Source organism: Mastacembelus armatus, chromosome 9 (assembly GCF_900324485.2).
Source record: "Mastacembelus armatus chromosome 9, fMasArm1.2, whole genome shotgun sequence".
NCBI lineage: Eukaryota > Metazoa > Chordata > Actinopteri > Synbranchiformes > Mastacembelidae > Mastacembelus > Mastacembelus armatus.
The window spans coordinates 15,777,421-15,801,984 of NC_046641.1; the positions used below are offsets into that span (position 1 = coordinate 15,777,421).

Here is a 24,564-nt window from a genome sequence, read left to right on the forward strand (position 1 = left end):
TCTGTCTGTATTTTGAATTTTTTTTTTGTTGGGGAGGGTCTTATTGGTACAGAAATACAGTATCTAAGTAATTGCCTTGCCAGGCTTTGTTAGTATCATCACCACAGTGTTACCACCAATCAGTAGCTTAAATGTAATAGGATTCATATGTCAGAAAGTGGCATAGCTTTGTACAATGTAATTGTGACAACTAGTATTTCAAATACATTACACACTACTGCATCCTCAATTTTGACTTATGTGATAGCAACAAGAAAATGAACACTGTCCTCAATATGATGTCTCTTTTTACTTAAAGTTGAAACCTCTCCAGAGCAAGTGCTGGTAATTGTGGGGCTGGCGAGGCTAGAAACACAGTAAAGTGCGCTGTAATATCAATTAATAGATGGGTCTAAAATGCTTTGACATGTTTTTCTCCCAAAAGTTAATCTTTTGTATTCATGTGTGGAGAGGAAATACATTAAAGTGGCATTGATAGTATTAATAGTGTACTTCCCCCTCTGTTTAGTTGAGACTGTCTTGAGATGGGGAAACTACACATCAGTTGATAAATTGGCAACCTCGATAGTGATGGAAAACAGTGAAATTAATTTACTGTTCCCTTTATAGAAGCACACACAGAAGTCATGGAAGGTAAAGGAATATGTAAAGTTTCTCAAAATGTCACTTATCACTTAGTAACTTATTTAGAAAAATACATTGCTGAGGATAGTTTCAGTAACCTCTCCTTGGTACTTTCAGATCAGTGTAGATGAATGAATGTAATTGTGGGTGTGCAACTGCTTGAGAAAGTCAGGTCTTTCCTTCATTAATTCAAACATATCAGGTGAACAGGAAGCCTGATTAATATTTCACAGCTAGTGTAGCTTACAGGTTAGCTTTTTAGGTATAATGATGCCAAGGTTTGCTTCCAAAGGAATATTTGCTTCACGTATGCACTAACTGAATGTTTGAAACAGCAAATTTGCATGTTATAAGTTCTGACTCTATGTTCATATTTTTATGGCGACTGCTATTACTCTGAATCTGAATCATGCTGCACCAGTGGCTTATCTGTTGTTTGAAATGTAAACATTGCCATTTGAGCTGGAAGTAGAATTGTCAATTCTTAATGCTTTGCTGTGCAGTATGCGTCATTTGAAAAATGTATTTTTAGCTTCTATAATGTTGTCCAGGTTTGAATTGGCTGGCTGTCTCCCATTTTCTGAATACCATAAAGGCTGTCATAGGCGAGGCAAAGCTTCCACTGAGAGGAAACAGATTGCTCATGTTGTCAGTATTCTGGGTTAGAGGATAAAGCAGAGCTGAGCCCCAAAAGTGGCAGCAGACCATGGCCAAGTGCCCACACACACAAGCACACATGCACACACACTGGGAGGAAGATGGAGAGGCTATAAATATACAGGGTAACAAGAGTGTGGTGTCGCTGTCATCCTTATGCTCTGTCGCCTGTAGCCCACCATTTCTTTAAAAAAAACATGCACGCACCCAAACAAAATAGAGACATGGTACGTTGATGTCACAGTTAAGGTTTTAACTCCATGTGAGCAAAGGTTTTGCCCCTCCGGTATGGATGGAAGGTGTCAGTCCTCCTGATACTTTGATCCAATTAGCCAAATAACCAACTGCCAGATATACAAGATATTTGCTGTAGGCATTTAGTTTCCCTAATAGATGATTCCTTTGAATTTTGGTGATTCCCAGGCCTGACCATCACACCTAATTGCCAGTTGCATGTCTAATGCTAAGGTTTTGTTAGACCAGAGAGAACTACTATACCACGCATATAATCTGACAACACAAATTCTCCTGTTTGTGAATTTGAGATTGGGATGTAGGCCACAAGGTTAATAGGACTACAATCAGCTCCCATTAATAACTTTATTCAGTAAGCATTAAAGTCATTGGTGTGACTGAATCCATCCCTGAAAGTCTTTTATTTGTCACATCTGTTTTTTTCCCCTCAATGTGTTTGATTTTATTTTGACTGAGAAAACCTTAAAGGTAAAAACATCATATTACTTTCGTTAGTCGAAGGATCACTGTATTCAGCACTACTGTTGGTGGTTTATTCTAGGAATGTGGTAGCATTGTGTACCACTCACTTTGAAATTAACAAGATTTGACAAAGCCCACAACCTAAAAAAGCACATACTCTCAAAAAACGCTTGTGTCCCCAGAGGGCACTTTGATTCCCTCTATCCTCCTGCCAGCTCACTTCATGCCTCACTCTGCTCTCATTGATGTGAAAATCGTTCTACAGATATGGGAATATCAATGTGTATGTCTGTGTGTGTGCCTGTTTGCTTGCTCTACACACCTGCTCTTTTGTGTGCGTGTGTGCGTGTGTGTGTGTGTATGTGTGTGTGTGTGTGTGTGTATGTGTGTGCATTTATCTGTGCTATTCTTCTGTTTTTAGTATTTTATTTTAATGCTTTATCCGCCTCGTGTGTTGAACCTCTTGTCTGAACTACATCTGAGCAACGATGTAGCCAGGACACATCACCTAGATGAAAGGAACAGAGTTCTTTTTATGTACACAGCACATTTAAATTGTATGAGCTTGTTATTGTGCGGTGACTTAGTATTGGATAGCTAATTGAAAATTTTGTTGAATACCTAGTGTTTTTGCATTTGTATGAGACAAACAACCATGGATAAAACCCCTCTCCGAGGTGTGATTTCTTTTTTCTTGTTGGTTTCGTGGGGCATACTGTTTGACACTTTGACTGAAGAGACAAAATTATGGATTCATATGCTTAATCAAATTACTTAATCTGAAGTCTTAAAATTAATGCCTCCACATATTTGTAGTCATTCCCTGACACATTAGGCCTTCCTATAATACTAGTTTTAAATTTGGTCTTGCTTGATGATGATGATGTCTGTGGAAATCATCATTCTCAAGCCCCCAGAAAAAGGTGTGGGTGGATGTGTGGGACTGCTGTATCAATTCACTCACGCCACCAATCTCATCCTGCTTTTTACTGTGGAGCATCAGCATCTAAAATCACTTTACCATCCTAAGTGGCCTTAGCTCACCACAGACTAAAGCATGTGTATCCAACACAACAATAAGATGGGATCCGCTCTTAGCCATTGAGTTTTCTCATTCAGCGCTGGGGGAGGAAGCAGAGATAAGGAGAAATTCAATTCAGTTTTCTCTGAATGGCTGCTTGCCCCCATGTAAATGTAATAAGTAGGTTGCATTTGTAGCTACACAATAGTGAAGTAAAGAAAAGTGGAAGAGAGGTTGAGAATTAATTCTGACATGGGTACCATGTCTTCTTTTTTCCTTTTTAATTTGGTGTCATCTCAAGTGCTTCTTCTACCTTGAAATTTGAACCTCGAGGAAAAAAGAAATTACACCTCCTCCCTAAAGCATCTTCTGTTTGATAGAGGAAAATCAGTGTTCTCTTCTTACTGTCCCTTCCCACTTTAGTTTGGTTCTTACACTGACTTAAAATCTCAGGAACCTCTGTGTTTAATAAAGCAACCTACTGTAAATACAAACACACAGCAAGGTAAAAATGGGCTATAAGACTGAGTAGGACCCACACATGCCGTACAGCTTTTCTGAGCACCTGTCCAAGTGGAGGCTGCATGCTCATTTTATAGCAGTTCCTATTGTTACTTAAGCAAGAGGGAGCAGGTGCATTCGTTGTTGGATTTCTATCTAAGACATGTTGGCCCAGCTCTGTTTAAATCAATATCCATTTCCATTTGTGTCTTGCTAGTCAGACAGAAATAAAACCTTATGTGCACTTTACATAAAGGTGATGTGCCTCTGTCTCCGAGTCAGAAACATTATGTTTAGTAGGTATTTGAGATTTGTTCCTTTCTACTTATGCCTCTGTATCAAATATGTGGTAATGAAAGTACAGTGCAGGTTATGGAATAGACCTGAAAAGAAATGTATGCACCTAAGGATTGTTTTCTATGTAGTGAAGTTAAAAAAAGTTAATTTCTTTTGGCCTGTGTTTGGTTCAGCCAATACAAAAGTCCTCGCAATACCAAGACAATCTCAGTGCACCCTTACTCACTTCTCCTATGATCCTAGGATCAAGCTACATCCACTTGGGTTGGTATGTCAGATGATCCTTTTATGTTTTCAGTCTGCCAGGCTGGTTTTGGGTACACAGACAGCTTTTGCTGGACTCAGTGCACTTGCTAAAAAAATAAAAAATAAAATAAAAATAAGCGCAACACCTTCTCCCACCAATATATTAGCAGAATTTTTAAACCTGTTATCTCCTTCTGCATCACCATGACTGTTGTTTGTAGCTCATTTTAGTGTTTAATGTCAAACAAATTCAAAACCTCCTGTTTTACTTAAAAAGCAGTTAAGGATCATCATTCTTAAGTTTTAACAATCTATAAATCAAGATAATTCTTTGAGCTTACCCTGCAGAGTAGCGAAAATGTTCTGGCCTTTATCAGTGTGTGTGTATCAATGTGTTGAATTTCATAGCTGGGTAAAGGTTATTTTCTGGTGTATCAATGTTTGGTTTCCTTATCTGAGCTTCCATCCTAAGAGTCATGAGATGTTTCACAGGTGAAGGCAAAGCTAATCACTTTTTGGCTCTGTGTAGGTGGAGGAGGTGGTGGATGTTGGGACCTTTGCTGAAGAGGACATCCACATACCCAGCATTTACATCCACAGGGTTGTCCAAGGAACCAGCTATGAGAAACGGATTGAGGTACAAAACAAGGCCTTTCAGATCTTGCATGAGTGGAGAAAGTATACATGAAAGGCATGAAATGACATGTATCAGTTCTTTCTACAGTTCTATCCTTATGTGGGTGCCACTTCATTGAAAATCATGTTCCATTAAACAGTTAGTTAAATTAATAATATAGTTAATCCCCTAAAAATAGTATGGAGTTTAACCCTTTCTACATCATTGGAGCAGGGATTAACTATGTATTCACTGTTCAGAAACACACAATTTTATTCATATGTGTCATTGCCTCTCAAGACGCTGTCTTCTTTTTCCTCAAATCTCGTTTTGGTTCCAGAAACGCACAGTACAAAAAAGCCAAGAAGAGAAGCCCAAACCAAAGAAGGAGTCTGACATTGTTCGGGAAAGGATAATTCGCCGAGCTGCACTGGAGTTTGAGGATGGGATGTATGGTATCCTTTGGAAATACAAGCAGTGAGAAAATAACAAAAGCCTACTATCATATCAAAAAATCATAATCATGCTGCATTTATACTTCCTCATGAAAGCCGCCATAGTGTTTTAAGTGGCTGGTTTGTGATAAACTACTCAGTGATTTGAAGACTTGTTCATATTCCACTATAATTAAGCATGACATATTAATAACAAATGTTTCATTTGTTCAAGCATGACATGACAACACGACTAAGGGATTTGAGGTGGTTGAAGAGACGCTGTGTCATGTGTGGTAGTTTTGGTTTTAGCAACTCTCAACATTATGTATTATTCACTTCTGCTCATCTTTGTATCAGATTTTCAATGCATGATAACAGATGGAATAGATATGATCTTTAACAAAGAACCAATCAGCTAACCTTGGTATTGGTATCCCCATGTTGGCCAGCAACTTCATAAAACCAGACATTACTGTACACCTCCAAAGTGAAAATGGAATTTTGGGACTGGTAAGACACGTACAGAGCATTTTCTTAACCTTTTGAATCTCATACTTCGAACAAACTAACGTGCAGTTTGTGTAGATGGAGCAGTAAACCTTATTATACTGAAGTGTGCTCTGAGCATGTAGCAAGATAAATAGCCAATCATCTAAGCAATGTCATTCCTAGTTGGGGCCCTTGTTTGAAATGTATTAGGTCTGTTATGTAACAGATTGTGGCAGTTTGACACTTTCTGTTCCATTCTTCTTTATGCCGCTGCTGCTGCTATGGAATGACTTTCCAATCATTTGCGTTGACAGGGAAATGCAGCTTTATGCTAATGTTTTATTTGCCAAAATTTATTTTAATTATGAATGCCAGTTTTGTAGAAGTACTCCTTTCTCTCCTCTTATTCTCTCCACTACTCTTTTCTATTCTCTGCTCTCTGGACCAAAACGATTGCTCCTTTTCTTGAACACAGAGAAAATCAATGTCTCATCTAATCAAAGAAATGTGATTGTGTCTGTCTCTCCCTTGAAAGATCATGGCTGGTCAACCTGAGTGACATGTTAGTGTGTGTGTGGCTGCCTGCCTGTGACCACATTGTTGTTTATCTTCATTTTTTTCGGTATAGGGCCCATATCCCACTGAGGATGCAGTGGATGCAGATCTAATTAATGCTGGTAAGGATTATTCTAATTGTTTCCTCAAAATGATTGAACTATTGAAACAGAATTAACGTTTTTTGAGCAACATCCTATATTTTTTATGATTTCTCGCATAGTTTCGACACACTCTGGTGAATGCTTAATATACATTTAAAGTGATATATTGTTGACATTTGATGCCTTTTGTTTCTTTTCCACATCAGTTCTTATTAAATGCACGTTTTACCTCTTTACCTCTGTTTTCAGGGAAGGAAACTGTTACCGTGCTCCCTGGAGCTGCGTATTTCTCCAGTGATGAGTCATTTGCCATGATCCGAGGGTAAGACCATAACACATTAACTTTGAAAACTTTTGAAAACTTATTTGGTGACTAAAAGTTAGATCTACCTGGCATTTCTGGATTTACAAATGGCTTATTGATTTTTTTTTTTTTTTTTTTTTTTTATAATACCCTCAGTCGACTTTATTTCTTGCTGTTTATGCAAAAAATTATTACCTCCACCATAAGCGTGCTGTAACCCTTAAGCAGGATTTGACCTCAAGACATAGCATGATTTGCAACACTGGATGTTAACAAATAGCTACTGTCACCAGTACTGCAACCTTGCCAATATTCCCAAAGTCCCTGGTTCTTATTGATTTGCCAGCTGTCTGAGGTTGCCCACCCACACTCCCTGCAGCATCAGTTCTGTTTGTCGACCCAGTGGAAATCCAATACGGCTCATAAATAGCACTGTCCAGTCACAGTGGCAGGGACCAAACACACACACACACCTGGTGTTGCTGTCATTGTGGGGCCCAAAAAAATGGTTTACAAACTTGAACTGGCCTTCCTTGTGTGGACCATATATTGGTATTGTATTTGTAGTGACCGTTTGGTTTAAGTTTAGGTTTAGGTTAAGAGTTAGAGATGGGCACATAGTTGTTATGGTTAAGGTTAGAACAAATCTCCAGGAAATTAACATAAGTGAATGTCAAGCCCCCATGAGGACTGAAAGCGAACCTGGGGCATGTGTGGTATTACTCACATTGTGGGGGCCAAATCCTGTTTACGCACTCACTTTGTGGTGTCTCAACCTTCCTCATAAGGACCAGATGTAAAAGTCCTCGCGAGAAATGAATACACGTGTGTGAGCAAGCTTATATTTGTGCATGTCTGGTGTTATTTGTGCATGTCTGCTGTTGTGTGAACACAGTTAAGAGTCCAAAGTCACTGAGAAAGAATAACACAACATATGGTGGATTGTGAGCCATGCTGCCTTAAATACCACTCCAGGAACCGCTCTCACAAGGATTACATTTAGACTTGTTTCTTTATCACTGCTAAGTCTTTATATGTTTTTGTGTGGGGCCTCACACCTGCTATGTTTCCACATGAAATGGAGAAACAATGAGGAATTAAGATATTAAGTAAGATTTTAGTGGAGACAGCAGTGCAATAGTTTTCTCTCTGAGGACAGAGGATCAGATATTAGTAGAGAGATGAAGGACCTACCTCTATTACAGAATCAGACTTATGTTTATTCTACTAGAGCAGTACATTTATATGTAACAGAAATGTAATAGGGCAGCTGTGCAACAGCCAGAGACAGGGGAGATTATTATTTTGAAAATATTTGTGGATTGTCAGAATCTGATCAATGGTCAAGTATCAGTTATTTTTTAATTGTGTATTTAGTATTGTAGCAATACTAAGTCCAGTTTTTTTCTGATGGATGGACTTGTGAGTGCACAAGTTGAACTGATTCTGAAGTTGACAGCTGTCTCCTTCTGTTATGTCTTTTTTTTTTTTTTTTTTAGAGGTCACATCAACCTGACAATGCTGGGAGCCATGCAGGTGTCAAAATATGGAGATCTAGCCAACTGGATGATCCCAGTAAGTTTGGTCTTGATGACATGCATCTATTATCTTTTACCAAAATGCATACTTTCTGCTCCATCTGTCATGGTTCAAGCATCAGCACAATAGGCACAAATAGGCACGCTCCAAATGCTGTTTTGTAAAGCTTATAATAGGCTTTGTTCCCCATTAATGTAAAGTTTGTGCTGTGCTGTTGGATTGCATAATATTTTAAGTTTAAACATGTTGTTGTATCTACATAGTTACAGGTACATATTTTTACACAGTGTTTATCTTTAAATACCTGACTGTCAGAGGTCAGAAGACCAGAATGATTCAGTAGTGTAAATTACAGTACAGTACTATACAGTACAGTACAGTACTATAAATTACATTTTCTCCAATTTAATATCAGTTAAAACATTTTCATAAATATTTCACAAACAATAGTTCACTTGGCACAGGATTTTGGAATCAACCACAAAGCGTATTAAGGAAAATTCACTTAATGCCACATTTAACTTATCTTCAAAATTGATTAACCTGCTGGTTAGTTTCTTCTTCAAATATTTCGTCCATAACAAAAAGTGACATCTTTAATTGCCTATTTTATCTGACCACCAGTCCCAAACCAAAAGTTGTAGTTTGCTGTCTCATAAGACAAAATGAAGCAACAAACTGAGATTGGCATTTAACTCCTGAAAATCACTTGATTATTAACATAGTTTTATTAATTTCAAGTGATTTTCAGCACTATTCTGAATACCTTGGTGGTTTGTGTAATGACTAATTCGTCATTGCTCAAGTTTATTCATATTTTCTGATCAAAATTTCAAGTTCAAACAGTCTTAAAGGACATTAGTGACAGTATGGAGATAATTTATTCTAATTGTAGTATATTATATATCTTTAGACAGTTTAGACTTAGTTGCAAAGTCTGCTTATTTTATGTGTAGTGGCCAATATTTCTTCTCATGAAAGACAATGTCCTGGTCGAAAAAGATATATTAAGGGCACACAATTGGTAGATGTCTCTTCAGGTCAACTGGTCTTTAATCCATAGTGGTCACAGTCCGCTTCATTGATTACCGAATTCAAGAACCCATTAAAAGATTGTTCATAATGTTTGAGGGCTCAACCAGTATGTCTCCTTTCACACAGTTTTCTGCTTCACTGAAATGTGCATAGTTTTTTCAGCCAGTGTAATTTTATAGATGCATCTCTTTTAAGCAGCCAAGTACAGCCACAAAGTGTTCAAAATGAATACATGTGGCGACTTTGAGAATAAAACATGAGACATGCTGCACAGCTGCTGTTCATGGTGATGTCTAAATTTTGATACACAGTTTTCTGTTTAAGTGTCCGGTTGTACGTCTCTGTCCATGGTAATTGCTAATTAACTGGCGCTTGATTAAGCATAGTATGCAAATATTAATAGCCTGCAGTGGAGATCTTATTCAGAAGCAGGATTTTATCTTGTTTGGTCATTTTACCATTTGACAGTTTGAACAGCAAAATTATGCAGCGACATAAGCACACATGCTCTGTCCTCACCTACACCTCAATTTTCATTATCCCCTCTTTTGAAAGGATGGATGAAGAGAATTACATGTCCCACCTTCTGTGATAATGAAAATGATTCACTATATAAAGATGGGTGCATACCGTGAAATTAGAAATATTTTACGTGGGAGTCTAGGATACAGTACTCTCAGCATGATTATGTTGATTTTGAACGCTTTTAATATGCAAAATGCAGATGAACATTTTCCAGCTGACAGCTTTGAAATGCTTTTACATCTCTACTCAGCCTGAAACATCTGGGAAAAAAACAATAGATGGACGACTGAGAAAGGGGTAATAGAGTACAGGGTGACATTTTGGATTTGGGATGCTATTTTATCATTTAGCAGCTGAAGCTTTATCAGCCTCTCCTAAGCATACTGGTTTTACACCCAGTTGTTCACAGAAGATGAAAACACAGATGTTTCCTGTATTATGTACCTCCTTACAAATTTGGAATACGCTGTTTTCAAAATGAGAACCATGTTTATCTATCAGTTTAGATTTTGGCCTGTGCTGTACCATTTTCACTTGCTTAAAATCTGTGAAGACTAAACATTTGTACAGCCATTGTAAATTAAATTAATCAAGTTGACCAGACCAATAAAAATATATCTGGTCACATTAAATATGGCTATATATTTTACAAAGTTACAGTCATTATCTTTAAACAGAGAAAGCATTACATCAGACATGCATGTCTATTTCTAACCCTTGGAGGCTCTGTATATCTACAGCTTAAGTGCTGCAATAGCTGGAGCTACTGACTATTAAAATGCAGTTATTCGCTCAAGCACTCATGATAAGGCCTGATGGCAGCTTTAATTACAGAGATGCTTAAGCGCATAATGTTTTTTTTTGGTTTTTTTTGTTTTTTTTTTCCCACTTAGAACTCCACTCTCTTTCCGTCTAAAAGATTTATCTGGACTTAGTTGCCACTTTATCAGTTAAAGATGTCCTTCTAGGAATTTGTAGCAACACAACATTAGTGTGTGTTTGTCGAAAGATATTTAGTTTATATTCCCCAGTGTATGTAAATGTGTATGAGCTACATTCATAATGTTTGGCAGTGTTTTTAGCCACCAAAAAAAAGTGAACCCTGCAATATCAGGTCTGGTTAGAATTTCAAATTCACGGGAATTTAAATGTCGTTGGTTAGGGAAGTATTGTAATTTCTTTTTTGGTAGTAGATTGTATTTACCAGTTATACACTGCAAACAGTTATGTTTTCCAGTTATTTGGTGCTATGTCCATTATCTTCTTGTCAGTCCTGTCTCAACCTCTGATTCTTGTCATTAGTTGTCTGGGTAACGAAGGCTCGTTGTGGTCCGTCGCTATGTTATTAAATGGAGAGTCGTTTGTATCAGACAGCTGAGAATGTCAGAGAATTTGAGGGGGAGAGAAATAAAGCCAGTTGGTAAGTGGGAACTCTTGGATTGTGAAGGGGGTCATTTTCTGTGGTGTTTCTGCCACTGACTGGAAAGTGAACACTGGCACAACAAATGAGGAAATCGTATTCTGTTGTCATGGCAACATAAAAAAAAATCCAAGCAACCCTAAGCATTTTAAGAGAAATACAGTGCCCGTCAAAGTATGCTTCCCATGATGCATTTCTTATGCATTATTGCTGCAACAGCATATTTTGGAACCCCGGTCATGCTTTGTCATAGAAGCAATTAGATCCTGACTGATTTAATTGATAGTGACAACAAGCCAACATTTGCTTTCTAAATGTCACGTCTGGAGATAGAGGACCTCCAAACTGTTGTATGCAGAGATTGCTTTGAACGAAAATGTCAGACTTTTAAATTGTTAAACCTTTTGGACAGTGTTGTATTTACAATGCAGTAAATCATAATATAATGCAGTAAATCATAATATAAAAGTTATACTGCAGTTTCATTGTTGTTCTGTGTTTTCTATTATAAAATACCTAATAGAAAAAGGCTTAGTTGTGTGTCATTGGTGTCTCTCTGAGAAAACATTTTTGGTTGAGTGGGGCCAACTGTCATTGTCTCTGCTGTCACGTTATGATAGGTGTCATCTCAGCTGAGTTTCAACTTAAGAAGTCTTCTGTTATCTGGGTTCTGCACCAGTGATACTGCTTTCTGCAGTCCCCCATATTATCTCGCACTTTTAAAGCCATCATATGAATGGATGTTCCATCTCAAATTCCTATTTAATTAGCATATGTGTAGGCTACTGTATGTCTGCCTCTGGCAAGGATTAAATTCAAAGAGACAGTTCAGCAACCCAATATGAAAGCATTAGAAAATATATAATAGATATTCTGAGAAGAAATAACATCCTAGATGTACAAAGTACAAAATTACACAGAATTGCAACTGATTTCATCCTTTTTGTAACAGAATTTTACATTTCAATAGAATTCGGTCTTCTCTAATATGTTACGCAAGAATACAGTTATTCCTGTGTATGTATGTGTCACTATGATTGTCTTCAACCAGGTGAAAAATAGTTCTAGGTGCTTAAAAGAAACATGGCTCACAGTGTATTTTCATGTCTTTGTGTGTTCATGCTAATGAAGTGTGTCTCCTAGAGCCCCCGTGGTTCTAAGGCTACAGCAATAAAGGACACAATTTGACTGGTGAGGACATGTCAAAACCTCTGGGGCTTTGGTTAGCTAAACAAGATCACTATAATCAAAGCCATGTTAATGAATTACCCTATTCTTGCCAGTAACTTAAGCAGAAGATATTTCTTTCCATGATATTGTTCTGGGAATACATATTCTATTTGAGTTCCTTTCTGCAGATTCTACTGGTTGAAAGCCAAATGCTGTGGAAACTTCTGCATTAAAAAGTCTCCATGAAGCTATGAATTTGGCAAAGCACTATTCTTTTAAATCTGAGATACCTCCAGTATTAAGAGGTCCAGTTAAAGCTACTACCTGCTATTACCTGTTTGGGTGGAAAAGGATGGTTTTTTTTTTCTGTCTTTGTCATAAAAATTTGGATTATATCAATAAATTTGATCAAGTATTCAGTAGTGATTATATTTCACAATCTGGCATTGCTGATATCATTCAAGTTGTTATTCTGGCAATGATTTGATTCCATATTTATCTAGCTTAGAACGCTTTGTTTCCTAATCACCAATGCTGTTTCACTTTGGTATAATTTCCTTGTCCTGTGCAGCCGACTGATTCTTGTTACAGGCACTCATTTTTAGATTTCCCACAGCATGTGTGGTAGCATGTGTATGTTTTTGTTGCAACTGCATAATCCAATTGTTTTGATCTAATAGGCAGCAGATAGATTTATCAAAAAGTATTATCATATCATAATATCATATGATCATATCATTTTTTTTTCATAAAACAAATTTAAGATTGTTGTATAACCCAGCCCTTCCCATAACAATTCGAGTTACTTGATGCCTGTATCCTTAGTTGGAGAAACACAGAAGCAGTTATAATAAAGGATTATTCCAGTAAAAATGTCAGTCCTCTCACAGGAAAATATATTCATTTTGGAGAGTTCTTTTTCTTTTTGTGCACATTTATTTTTACCGTTTGAGCATAGCCAGACTTGGAATTTAATATGGATGTTTTAATTCTCAAAAACAGGTCCACTTTTTAACAGTAGCCTAGTTGCTCGTAGGAGTACATTAACAGGTGGTCTGGCTTACACAGCTATAAATCTAGACTTGCTACTATCTGGTCAGACAGCATTATCCCCCTAGGGCTGGTACACACCACCCAGCCCTTTAACTGTCAGAAAGTGCATCAGTATTGATCAAGTGATTAAAAAGTATGGTTTCTTTTTGGAGTATAATCTTAAAGAGTCAGTGCATGTTGAATAAAAACGCTAAAGGAAAAATAGTGGAGAGATGGTGTTTTAGTGTTAAAGGTCAAAATGGGTACTTGTTTGATAACAGATTTTGATGGTTTTATTTATGGATTTTGTTATAGTAGGCCACATTCAGCTGTTCTCTAAAATAACACAGTGAAATGTGGCCTTACCCATTTCCTCAGTGGATGCTTTTCCCTTTTTTTTTTTTTTTTGCCCCACCTCCCCTCCCAACTCTCCTTCCGCTCTTGTTGATATCTTATCCACCCAGCTGGCTTTCCTAGAGGCAGACAGTATGCTTATGAAGCACCACACTTGGCATATATATCCTCTAGTTATCAAGCAGAAAGCAAAGGAAGCTTCTCACATGATTGATGAGCAAATGGGATTTTAATTCAGTTACTCAGCCGTCACCTTGTGGCTATATCTGCTTGCCAGTCTTCTTTATTTCGAAATCTTCTTTATTGGAAACGAGGGAATTGAGGACAATTTTTCACTCAGATAGCAGTTCTGTTGCGATCATGATTTTCAGTCAGATTGTGATTTTATATTAATATATATGTATTATAAATATTTATATTTATTTGTTTATTTATTTGTCCTTTTTGTCTCCCTTAAATAAAGCCACGGTGCTTTTTCTTAGTAAACTCTTGCTGTAGAAGTTATTTCTAGAAATGGGCCCATCACATGTTGGATTGAACACAAATATGCATAATTATAATAATATTTTGCATTGGACCCACTGCCTAGCCTAGTGTTGTTGCTTCCCTATGCCAAAATAAAAACTAAAATATTATACTAACACACAGAAATAATGATGAGAACTACTAAAATAAGACCTAGGTTGGGGGAAAAAAATCACTTAGAAGCATTTTCTTCTAAGGTATTAGAAGGTAATTTCGAGGGACAGACAATGCATTTTTTAAATCTTTAATTGGCAAGGCTTTGTGGTATTGCCACTATAACCCCACCACATTTTTTATATACTGAAGAACCATTCTGCTGTCTTGTGAAGTTTTTTTTCCTCTGTGTTAGTCGTGGGATAAAATTGGCTATATTGAGACCCAAGCACTGCAAAATGTCCTTCCTTGAAAACACAGAGTAAATTATATATTTTTGTTGGAGAAGGACATTTTGTTTTTGAGAAAGCTGAATAGGTACTGAAGCAGAGAGGGTATTGGTGTCTTCTAACTCAATCCCTTTGTTTACTTTGTACTTTTATTTTGTATGATTTTGTTATATTTGTTGAACATTTAATTTTAATGTCCTTTTTAAAGCAGTTAAGTGGTTTTGGGTGGAATTAGTATTATGTAGGGTGTTTCAATCTACTGAGGTGTTATTTTTTCTTTTAATCTTTCATTCTTAGGGTAAAATGGTGAAGGGAATGGGAGGAGCCATGGATTTGGTGGCTAGTGCTGGAACTAAGGTGGTGGTCACAATGGAGCACTCAGCTAAGGTATGTATATGTAGGAGCAAGTGTGAGTTTGTTTTTTTTTACTATGGCCGTTCTAACCAACATTACATTTATAAATTGCCTCAATAGGTTCATTCCCTTTCTCAGGAATTAAGATCAATTTAAATAGGCAATTTATTTTTTCCTATGTTAGTACCTTCATCAGCGTGCCTTGTATCTGCTTCTACAATGAGTGTGAGTGTTATAATTGATTAAGAATAATTCTGTTAATGGATTGCTTAATGTCCATTTACTTGAGAGCACCAGGTCATCCTAACGAGGTTCCACGCACGAATCATTGCCTGTTCATTTGTCTTTGATTAATTTAAATACGAGTCTAGGTTTGAACTGTTTTTGGAACAGCTGATTAGTTAGACTGGTGCTGCAGCTAGAGATGAGTAACCCCATAGGGCCTCTGACAATAGTAATATGCAATTCAGCTGAATTGGTTTATGTTTAGAAAGTCCAGACTGATATGATGCAAGGGCAATGTAACATTCAGCATTCATAGCAGCATGCTGTTTTTTGCTAATGGGAACCTGTCTGGCGCCCTGCTATAGTCCAGATGGTGCAGCAGGTGAGCATAAATTTACTGCACTAAAGCCTGAATTCATTCATGATTGGGGGACGGACAGCGATATATGTTGTCTGCCTCTCATGGTGCATCAGGTTCTTTTGGATGCGTGCTATTTCTTAAAGATGACTGTCAAACTGACATACAAACCGATATACACTATATTCTAAATTTCCCCCATGGGGGATGGATGAATCTATCTATCTTTTTTATCTGCAGTATGTGTTGTATACACTTTGTGTATAAGACGAGTACGCATAACAAGCTGCATCTGAGAATATATTAAAATTTAACCGGCATTCTTGAAATTATCAATCCAATGTTTGCTATGTGTTATACCTAACTGGCTAAATTAGGTAACTGACCTCCAGTATAGTCTTTCCTTCAACCAACTAGCCTTTCATTTCAGGGAGGAAAACACAAGATATTGGACAAATGCATCCTGCCTGTAACAGGGAAACAGTGTGTGGATCGAATCATCACAGAAAAGGTGTGTATTATCTTTAATTTCTATATTTTTAATATGGATAGATTTTATATGCAAATGTGTCTTCATCAGCCCAAATTATAAATAGATGGATAGGTGCATGCATGAATGGATGAATTAGGCATTTGTCATAAATGTGGGCTGGTTACAATTTAGACAGTGTCAGTGAGTAAGCTAGTGCATTGCTCAGCTCCTGGCCTATAAATACCTGGATTTGGAAGGCATGAGATGATTTTCTGCATGTAGTGTGTTTTAACATATATCTTTGATATATTGTGAATGCCTGTGACTTGGAAATGATTTCAATGTATTTGATAAACAACACCCAAATGTCACCTACTTAAGACTATATTTGTCAAGCCTATACCTAACTAGGCTGCAGTACATGCAGTAATGTGAATTATTGTATTACAATGATTAATTATGAAAATGTATTCTCATTAACATGATCTTCGCTTCAGTTCATTCCCGGGTGATCATTTTCTTCTTCACTTCTAGCTAATGGATTGATGTGATTTATGTTTTTTGATGTAACTTTGTGTTTAATACTAATTTTAAAAATCATGGTTAGTTTTTAGTCAGTAGCTCACTGTGCAAATTTTAGTTTATACCTTTCAGTCAGGACTAGTTGTTTCAAACCAAAACTGATTAAATTATCTTTTGCAGTCAGAAGGTTTGCCTTACTGTTTTATCACCTCAAGCCAGTTTCCTGACTCTGTCAGCAATAAGCAAGGCACACAAAGACTTGTATATATCCTTTTCAATTACATCTCCCTCACACCTACATTTATACAAAAATAAGAACACACAATGAAATGATACATTGATATGATTAACAAAGTGACACAGAAGGATATAAATTGCCTTTATTCAGTTAAGACCAGTTAATTCTACTGATTTCAGAGTGGTTATTGATTTTGTTGTTATTTTTTTAAATTTTCACTGCATGGTTGGCTTTGCTTTTATTGTGTGACTTCTATTTTGTTGATTCTCCCATCCCTTCCTCAGGGCTGATGCTTGCTCTACCATATTAGTTGTGCCTTCTCTCTAGTGAAATATTTGATAAATTCTAAAATGCATTAAGGTCATACTAGAAAGCTCTGCCTGAGACCCCTGAGTCTTCATTTCTCATCTCTAAAAGTTTCTTTAGTCTTGTGAGCCATGACATTATGTAATGTGAGTGGGTCATCTTCCAAAGCATGATTAGTGCTCTGGGCAATATTCATGCATGTAATGCATGGGTTGTGCTTGCGTTTACTAGTATTCTTCAGGTAATTTTGTGTTTGGTTATCCCTGAATCAGCAGACATGATTTGGGAAGCCAGAAGGACTTTAGCTTCTGTTTTCAGTAGCAAAAACTCTGTGTGAGTTGTACACAGTTTATATATTGACACAGTAATGGACAGTTCACAAATGAAGTCCCTGTATGTGTAATTTCGATGTGGACTTTCAGGAGGTCAGATGGCCCAAAAGAGGTTCTGGCAAATTATCAGACAGCTGGAGAACATTGAAAAACGCTTGAAGGAACTCCTGAAACCAACTGACACATCCTCTGCAGAGGAGGTGGAAGGCCGTGGTAACATCCATGATGGAGGTCTCTGAGATAGTCAAGCTCTATATCAGTAGTGATAGAAGACATTTAGCCTGAGGCTCTTGATATAGTTTGGGACAGTGTCTGTGGAGTGGTACGTGAGGGCTTTGATCCCACTTTTGAAAATGGGTTCTATGTACTTTGGGAAATCTGGCTTCTCAATCTCATTTGGAAAGCTTATGGAGTTTAAACTGAAGGTAGGACTCCATCTTGTTCACTTGTCTGGGAAAAGCTCAGTTTATGCTCTGTTTTTATCAACTCCCTGCATGGTAAAATGTTGATAACATTTGCTGACCTAATGACTGTTGACCGACCCCATTCACAACAGTATATTGTCATACTTGAAAACCCTTATGGTGAAAAGGTGAAGAGTCTGAGAATGAGCCCAGCTGTGGAGGAGAGTAACTATTATCATTCACAGACCAGAGTAAAGTTGCAGTAACCAGTGGAGCTTTTGTGATCATTTAGTTTGTGTGTCTTCATGTACTCTGGTCAGTTACCTGTTACCTTCTTGTTGCTGCCTTCAGAACTCAATCATTGAAAACATGACCTGTGAGGAGCAAAGTCACACAGTGTGTGCATGGCTGTTTTTCCTTTTTTCCTCCATCTGTTCTTTTCTACTTGGCTGGCTTTTGTTGTGATTGCACAACATTTCTCAGCGAGCAGATTTCTGTCAACATTTATAAAGGTTAAAGCTCCTTCTACTGCCCTGCTAGCGCTGGTACTACCTCCTCCTCTCCACCTTCCTCATTTCATTTCCTGCTGTGTTTTCTTCTTCTTCTCTATCCATTAGTATTTTCTTCTATTATTACATCTGAAGCTTTTTGCTTTCTTTATGACTTGAGTTCTTATAGTCCATCATTTATAACCTCTTTTCTCATTTCTATCAACACTATTTCCTTTTACTATGTTTCTTTGTCTTCTTTGCATCTTTTCATGCTTCCACTCCTGACCTCCTCTTCTACTTCATTCTTCTGATGCCATGTCTGATTTGCTTTGAATAAATTTGGACATATACTTTTCTCTCCATTTGGCCTTCCATCCACTCCAAACTGACACTGTCACTGAATCTTAGCATTTTGAAAACACTCTTCCTTTGACCATGCCAGTATGTCTTTATATTTTGGACAGGGGAAAAAATGGGCTTTTCAAAGTGGCTGACATGTGAATGCCAGCTTGTCAGGCTCTCCGATATTGCCAAAGTGCTCACAGAATGCTTAGAAGCCAACTTTTTGCCACCTCTAGTTCTCACAGATTGCTTTTTTTTTTTTTAAGAAACAATGTACCCACCTACATAATAAAGATGTTGTTGACATTTTTTGTGTATAAAGTAGTGATTTGATTGAGGATGTCAATACAGCAGCTCGGGAATTACTGTTGGTAGTTAGCAAGGCTATCAATCAAATTATGACTATTTTTAAGGATCAAGAAAATACAATAAAGACCAGACATTAAGGCATGTTTGCCAAAGCTGTCTATTCATCCCTTCTCATTAGCAAATAGTAGTAGTACTTCAATTTGTTTCTAATGAAGACCTCCAATTTGTTTGTGTCTGAGCAGTATGAAAATGCTGTTATAGAGAATTATAATAGAAAGAAAGATCTGCCAATGACACCTGCAGTAAATTTACAGCTGACTTAATTTTTAACAGTTGTCCTGATTTGGGTTAAGTGGAAAGCAAATTGGATTCAACAGGTATTGTCAAAAATAGTTTTTAAACTGATATGCTGTGTGTGCATGAGCAAACATACTATATGATGGGTGGATTTTAGAGCACATTTTGCTATACAAATAGAGAAATTTAGGGATCAACACAGGAGTTGATTACTTCATTTTATATTTCGTAGCACTATATTTACTAATTATTTAAAATTTATTTGGCATTTACTCATTTTCAGTTACTATTCCACCAAGGTAAAACATAATAAATAGTACAGCCCTTTAAAATTGCTGTCAAACTTGCCAAAAAACATGAGCCACTTTCATTACAGAAAATAATTTTGTTTCCAGTTTTATTTCCAGTGTAATTCCACTCATCTATGACAGGTTGTTGGAGTCCTTGGGGTATAATTTAACCTGTAATATATCTGAAACTAGTCATGACAGTAATGAAGAAAAACAATTAACTGTGTATTTCATAAAAGAGACCATTTACAAATTTATAAGGCCCTCTGAAGAAATAGTTTCCACACTAAGGATATTGCCAAGGTATTTGTAATGTTGAAGTTGCAAGATAAACACTTTTTAAAGGCATGGGCACCAGTTGTAACTGACCTGGACAATATTTCAACTAATTTAACTGGTCACAAAACAAAGTACTTAATGTCCAGCAGTACAACACCGCTTTTTGTTCTATAATAGCCAGAAACCCTGTGTATAAAACTATTCTTAGGCAATGAAAAAAATATTCTTAGTTATCACTAGCACGAACTCGCTGCAGTACAAAATGAGGGGCTAAGAACGTGGTTCAAAAAAGGGTTTATAAGAAGCCTGATAATGTTATCCTGAATGCATACTCCACTGACTGAACTGTTTAATAGATAAAATCTCTGGTTCAATTGGTGCACAACCCCCCACCGCCCCCCGCCTCGTGACTGCCACGGCAAGGCTCTGCCCACTAATTTTCTCCTCAACAGTTATTTAGGCAATTATTTCCAGGTTCTAAAAATATGAAAGTAAAAACATAATTGCCCATATTTTTTGGAGATGAAATTGAATGACTCTTGAATTATTCAATCATTCAATCAGAAATTGAGTCGGTTGATAGTTTATTGCTCTACAGTTTACTTATCCAGAGAGTTTTGTGTCAACATCTTGCATGCATTGTGAAACACAGACCACTGGATTGAGCTCATACTGACATAACATACAGCACCTGCCATATCTGCACACTGTTAGTATCCATATATTGACTACCTCTGGCACATTTGAGCAGATCTTTAATTTTCCTTAATCACTTATGACACGTGTCACAATTAGAGATACATGTCACTGTGTTAGCCAAAGACGATTGTTCATTGTGACATTCCATCTGTCTTGCTATATTGGAGTGAGATATCTGCCTCCTGCCCTGTCACTGTGTGTGTGCTTCTAATGAGCTGAAAGTCCTGACAGGCTTTGACTGGATGTGACTGTAGCTTGGCCTGTCAACTCCTGCTGAGAGAAGCCACAGGAAGCAGCTCCACTGAGTGTGCCTGGTTTGTCTTAAAGTATTTTTTGCATTGTGTGCATAAATGGGGATAATGGCATTGCTTTGGGTTCACTTTCAAAGGGTTGTTGTATAAACTGTACATTATGTTCACATACCTAATTTGCTATATCAGACCCACGTTGAGAAGCAGCAGTCTAAGTAATAATATCACATTCAATTTGGAACACGAGTGGCAATGCTATGCAATTGTCCAACTTATTGATCAAGGTTAGGAATAACTTGAACCTGTGAAGCTAAATAGACAGCTTATGATATACCAAGCCAAATGTATTAAACTCTTTCTTATGTTTGAATATATTAATATTAATAAAATAGCTTTGCTGCAACTTTCTAAGCCTAGTGTATATAGACTCACACACATTCAGAAAACAGATCTCTAACATACTTTTAAATATTCTAAAGTAAAAAATGTACAAATAAAAAGTAAAGAGTTGCCTTTTTTATCTCTGTTTTCAGTATGCTGTAATGTACAGACCGAAACACAGCTCATGTTTATCTATCCCAGTCTTTTAATGGCCAGTGATAATGTTTGAAACCACTGAGCATGAAGACAATTACAGTGTTGAGGATTGTTCTTCTCTAAATGTTCACGAATCCAAGCAATATGAGAAGCCGAGCCAAAACAGAAAGTGTTTGAGACAAGATGACACTTAGAACAGACGAAACTATTTTACTCCGATATTGTAATTACAGAAATTGCATTTACGGAATAAAAATTATTTTGGCTCATAAAAGAAAGTCTGTTGCCTGAAGGTACTTGACAAGCATTATTGTATCAGATTGATTTTCTTTTCTGTTGCTGCTTTTTAAAAAGAACATTACTTGTCTTTAGATACATTTTCTGCATTTGAGCTACTTCTATGTAAATGACAGGTTTGATGAGATTCTTTATGGTAATTTTAATATAATTAAATTATTCTTCAACAGGGCTGATGCTATTGTCTATATTCTGTGGAGTTAGTCATGAAACTGAGATGTTGAAATCCCCAGGGACTTCATTTGTGAATTGTGCATTCATTACTGTGTCAATATATAAACTGTGTGCAAGATGAGAGTCAGATTTATCACTTTTTGTTTGTGCATGTCTGTTTATTCACAAGAACTCCTCACAATACATATGCACAAAAGACAAGTGTGATCACAGGTGAACAAATTGCCAAATTAACCATGTAAACTCACTGTCCTATTTTTAAACATCAACGTAATTGATAGAATGTCAACCATGTTGTTTTTGTGTCTTGTCACCCGCTCCTCTCTTTAAACATCCCATCCTTTTTTCTTTTCCTTCTTTCCCTCTCTTTCTGCCATGTTCCTTTCTACCAGGCTGTGTTTGATGTGGATAAGACAAAAGGCCTGATTCTGATAGAATTATGGGAGGGGCTCACTCCTGAAGATATCAAGGCATGCACTGGCACAGATTTTGAGGTGAGTAACAGTTTGGCTTTATATCAGTTTCTAATTTTCACTGTACTAATCAGGTTCACTTCACTTTTCTCTTTGCTTCCTGTCTGGTGTCTTCTAGGTGTCTCCCAACCTGAGGGCCATGCAGCAAATCTAGTTTTCGTTGGCTCTGATTATATTTTGTTGTTGGTGTTGCTTTATTTCTAAGTGAGAAACAGCTGGTGAGTTTGCTGCAAGAGATGGGTCAGATTAGTTTATAAAATACAAATGTTTGGTTGTCTCCTCTGGTGATCAGCATACAAATCTCAGAAGGGTTTAGTCCTTACATTAACTGAATTGGACTCACAGGAGCCAACATGCATGGTTCCTGTTGTGATTTGAACTGAATCAACAGTACGGGAACATTACAATAACTCATTATAATGTTAAGTTATTCCTTTTTGATGATGTTTGTGTGGCTTTTACCAAACATCCATCAGAGCTTACACTGTAAATTGACTTATTCCATATGCTATATGTTCCCTAAGAAAATGCAACTTTAATACTGTAGTACAATGAACAAAAATAATGCAGTAACTTAATAAATACTTCATCTCTTGAGTTCTGTTTATCATAAGATGAGTAATTCATCAAAACAAGATGCTGAAATCTAAAATGTAATGAATTTAGAAAAACTGTTGTAGATAAGGTGATTCCCCATTTAGTACAGAAGGGAGTGTGTGTGTAGTTGTTTTAATGTGCTGCATCGGGTAACAAAGTGTCTCTGGAATTAATTGTAGAAATGTAGATATCTTTTTCTTTTTTGTCCTTTGGAAAACTAGTAATATGTGGAATACTGAGACGTGTTTGATGAACTATGACAACTGCTTTTTTTTCTCAGCCTCTATATTTTCAGAGTTTTGAACATACATTTTCAGCCAGAAAACAATAAGCCTTAACATTTTTACTCATACAATTGCCATTCACTCGCCTTATACACAAAATGAAATGCAACCTTGTGTGCTGAGTGGAACAAGTGGAATTTTACTGTCTTTCATCAGAAACTTATGATTTCAACAAAGAATCTTAAAACAACAGTAAGCTCGTGTCTTCAAATTATTCTGTTCATAAAGTCACACAATGATTGAATACAGAATGACTGTTTTGAGGGTGATGACTTCTGACACTCTACAGGTTAGGGCTTTCTATATACGGATGGTGGGCTTACTCCACTTGAGTAGAGAAGCGCTGTCATTACCTGAGGACTGTTACACAACTGGAGGATTCAGCCAGTGGGTTCAAGAAGATCAACTGGGTTGAATGATCAAGCAGAAAAATGGAAGAAAATGACAAGGACTGTTGCCACTGGCCTTTGATGTTAATCCAGCACATCCCTTCATGAGTCAAACCAGAGTGGTATACTACATAAGCCCACGCAGTGTAACCTATTTGTTTATACATACTGGAACACACTGAAAAAGGACAAACCTAAAAGAAACAAATGGGTTTGAACATCAACAGTACATGAAGTTCTGCTTTAGTATTGCAAATTGCATTAATTGTAAACAGGTAGAACAGGTGGGTTTAGTACAGCAAGGTAAAGGTCACGCAGATGGAGATCAACAACACAGAACTGCATTAGCAGATACTCTGTCTGCATAGCGTCTGTTTTGGATTCTCAGGTTCATGACAGGATGTCTGGAATAGCGATTGAAAGCCTCTTCATTTCACCTACCTGAACAGATATAGATCCCCTAGTCATTTCTACAATCCTGGTAATTTATGGATGTTGCCTTGGACTAGAAAAAATGTAGCTGATGATCATTGCACAAGCCAAGTGGGAAATAGACAAAAACGAGGCTTGGCAGAGCTATGGACAGTCACCTAGTTGTCCTTCATCAGAAGATGCAGCTTAGAAATGGCCTGTGTAACACTCAGGCAAATGTCGTGGTGCACACAGTCCCTTGCAGCTTTGATGCTTTCATTTATTCTCCATGTTTTTACCGTTATGACCTACTTTTTGAGTGACTCGTGTTAAGGTTGGAGGTAGTTGATTATCACCGCAGTATGTCAGTTATTCATCGTCACTGCCATTAATTGCAGTCATAATGAATCACTGCCATATGGCTCTCAGTCACTGGAGTGTGTGACCTCAGACCTACTCCTGGATGAGCTGTGAATTTGATATGAACAGAGAGAGACAGAAAAGCCGGTACAAAATGTCTCTACATGAGGTACCTATCCATTCAAGTACGTTGTTCCAAAATACGTTCAACATGCAGCCATGAAGTGGTGGGTGCTGTGACCGCAATGCCTCAAGTCCCATGATAAAGGCATGGATTGTGGGTAGAAAAGCGCGAATTATTAATGGGGCTATATGCTATGTG

General features: G+C 37.2%; 1 protein-coding gene across 1 annotated transcript in view; it reads left to right on the plus strand.

Moving 5' to 3' along the window:
• The window catches only part of oxct1a (3-oxoacid CoA transferase 1a), a 36,681-nt gene extending 13,407 nt beyond the window's left edge, over positions 1-23,274 (plus strand). Inside the window, exons 8-17 of the mRNA XM_026321843.2 lie at positions 4,593-4,700; positions 5,020-5,134; positions 5,532-5,626; positions 6,234-6,282; positions 6,514-6,586; positions 8,068-8,143; positions 14,849-14,938; positions 15,919-15,999; positions 22,121-22,222; positions 22,320-23,274. Coding sequence (XP_026177628.1) covers positions 4,593-4,700; positions 5,020-5,134; positions 5,532-5,626; positions 6,234-6,282; positions 6,514-6,586; positions 8,068-8,143; positions 14,849-14,938; positions 15,919-15,999; positions 22,121-22,222; positions 22,320-22,355 — 825 coding nt within the window. The 3' untranslated portion in view covers positions 22,356-23,274. The remainder of the gene's footprint in view (positions 1-4,592; positions 4,701-5,019; positions 5,135-5,531; positions 5,627-6,233; positions 6,283-6,513; positions 6,587-8,067; positions 8,144-14,848; positions 14,939-15,918; positions 16,000-22,120; positions 22,223-22,319) is intronic.
• The last annotated feature ends 1,290 nt before the right edge of the window (positions 23,275-24,564 follow it).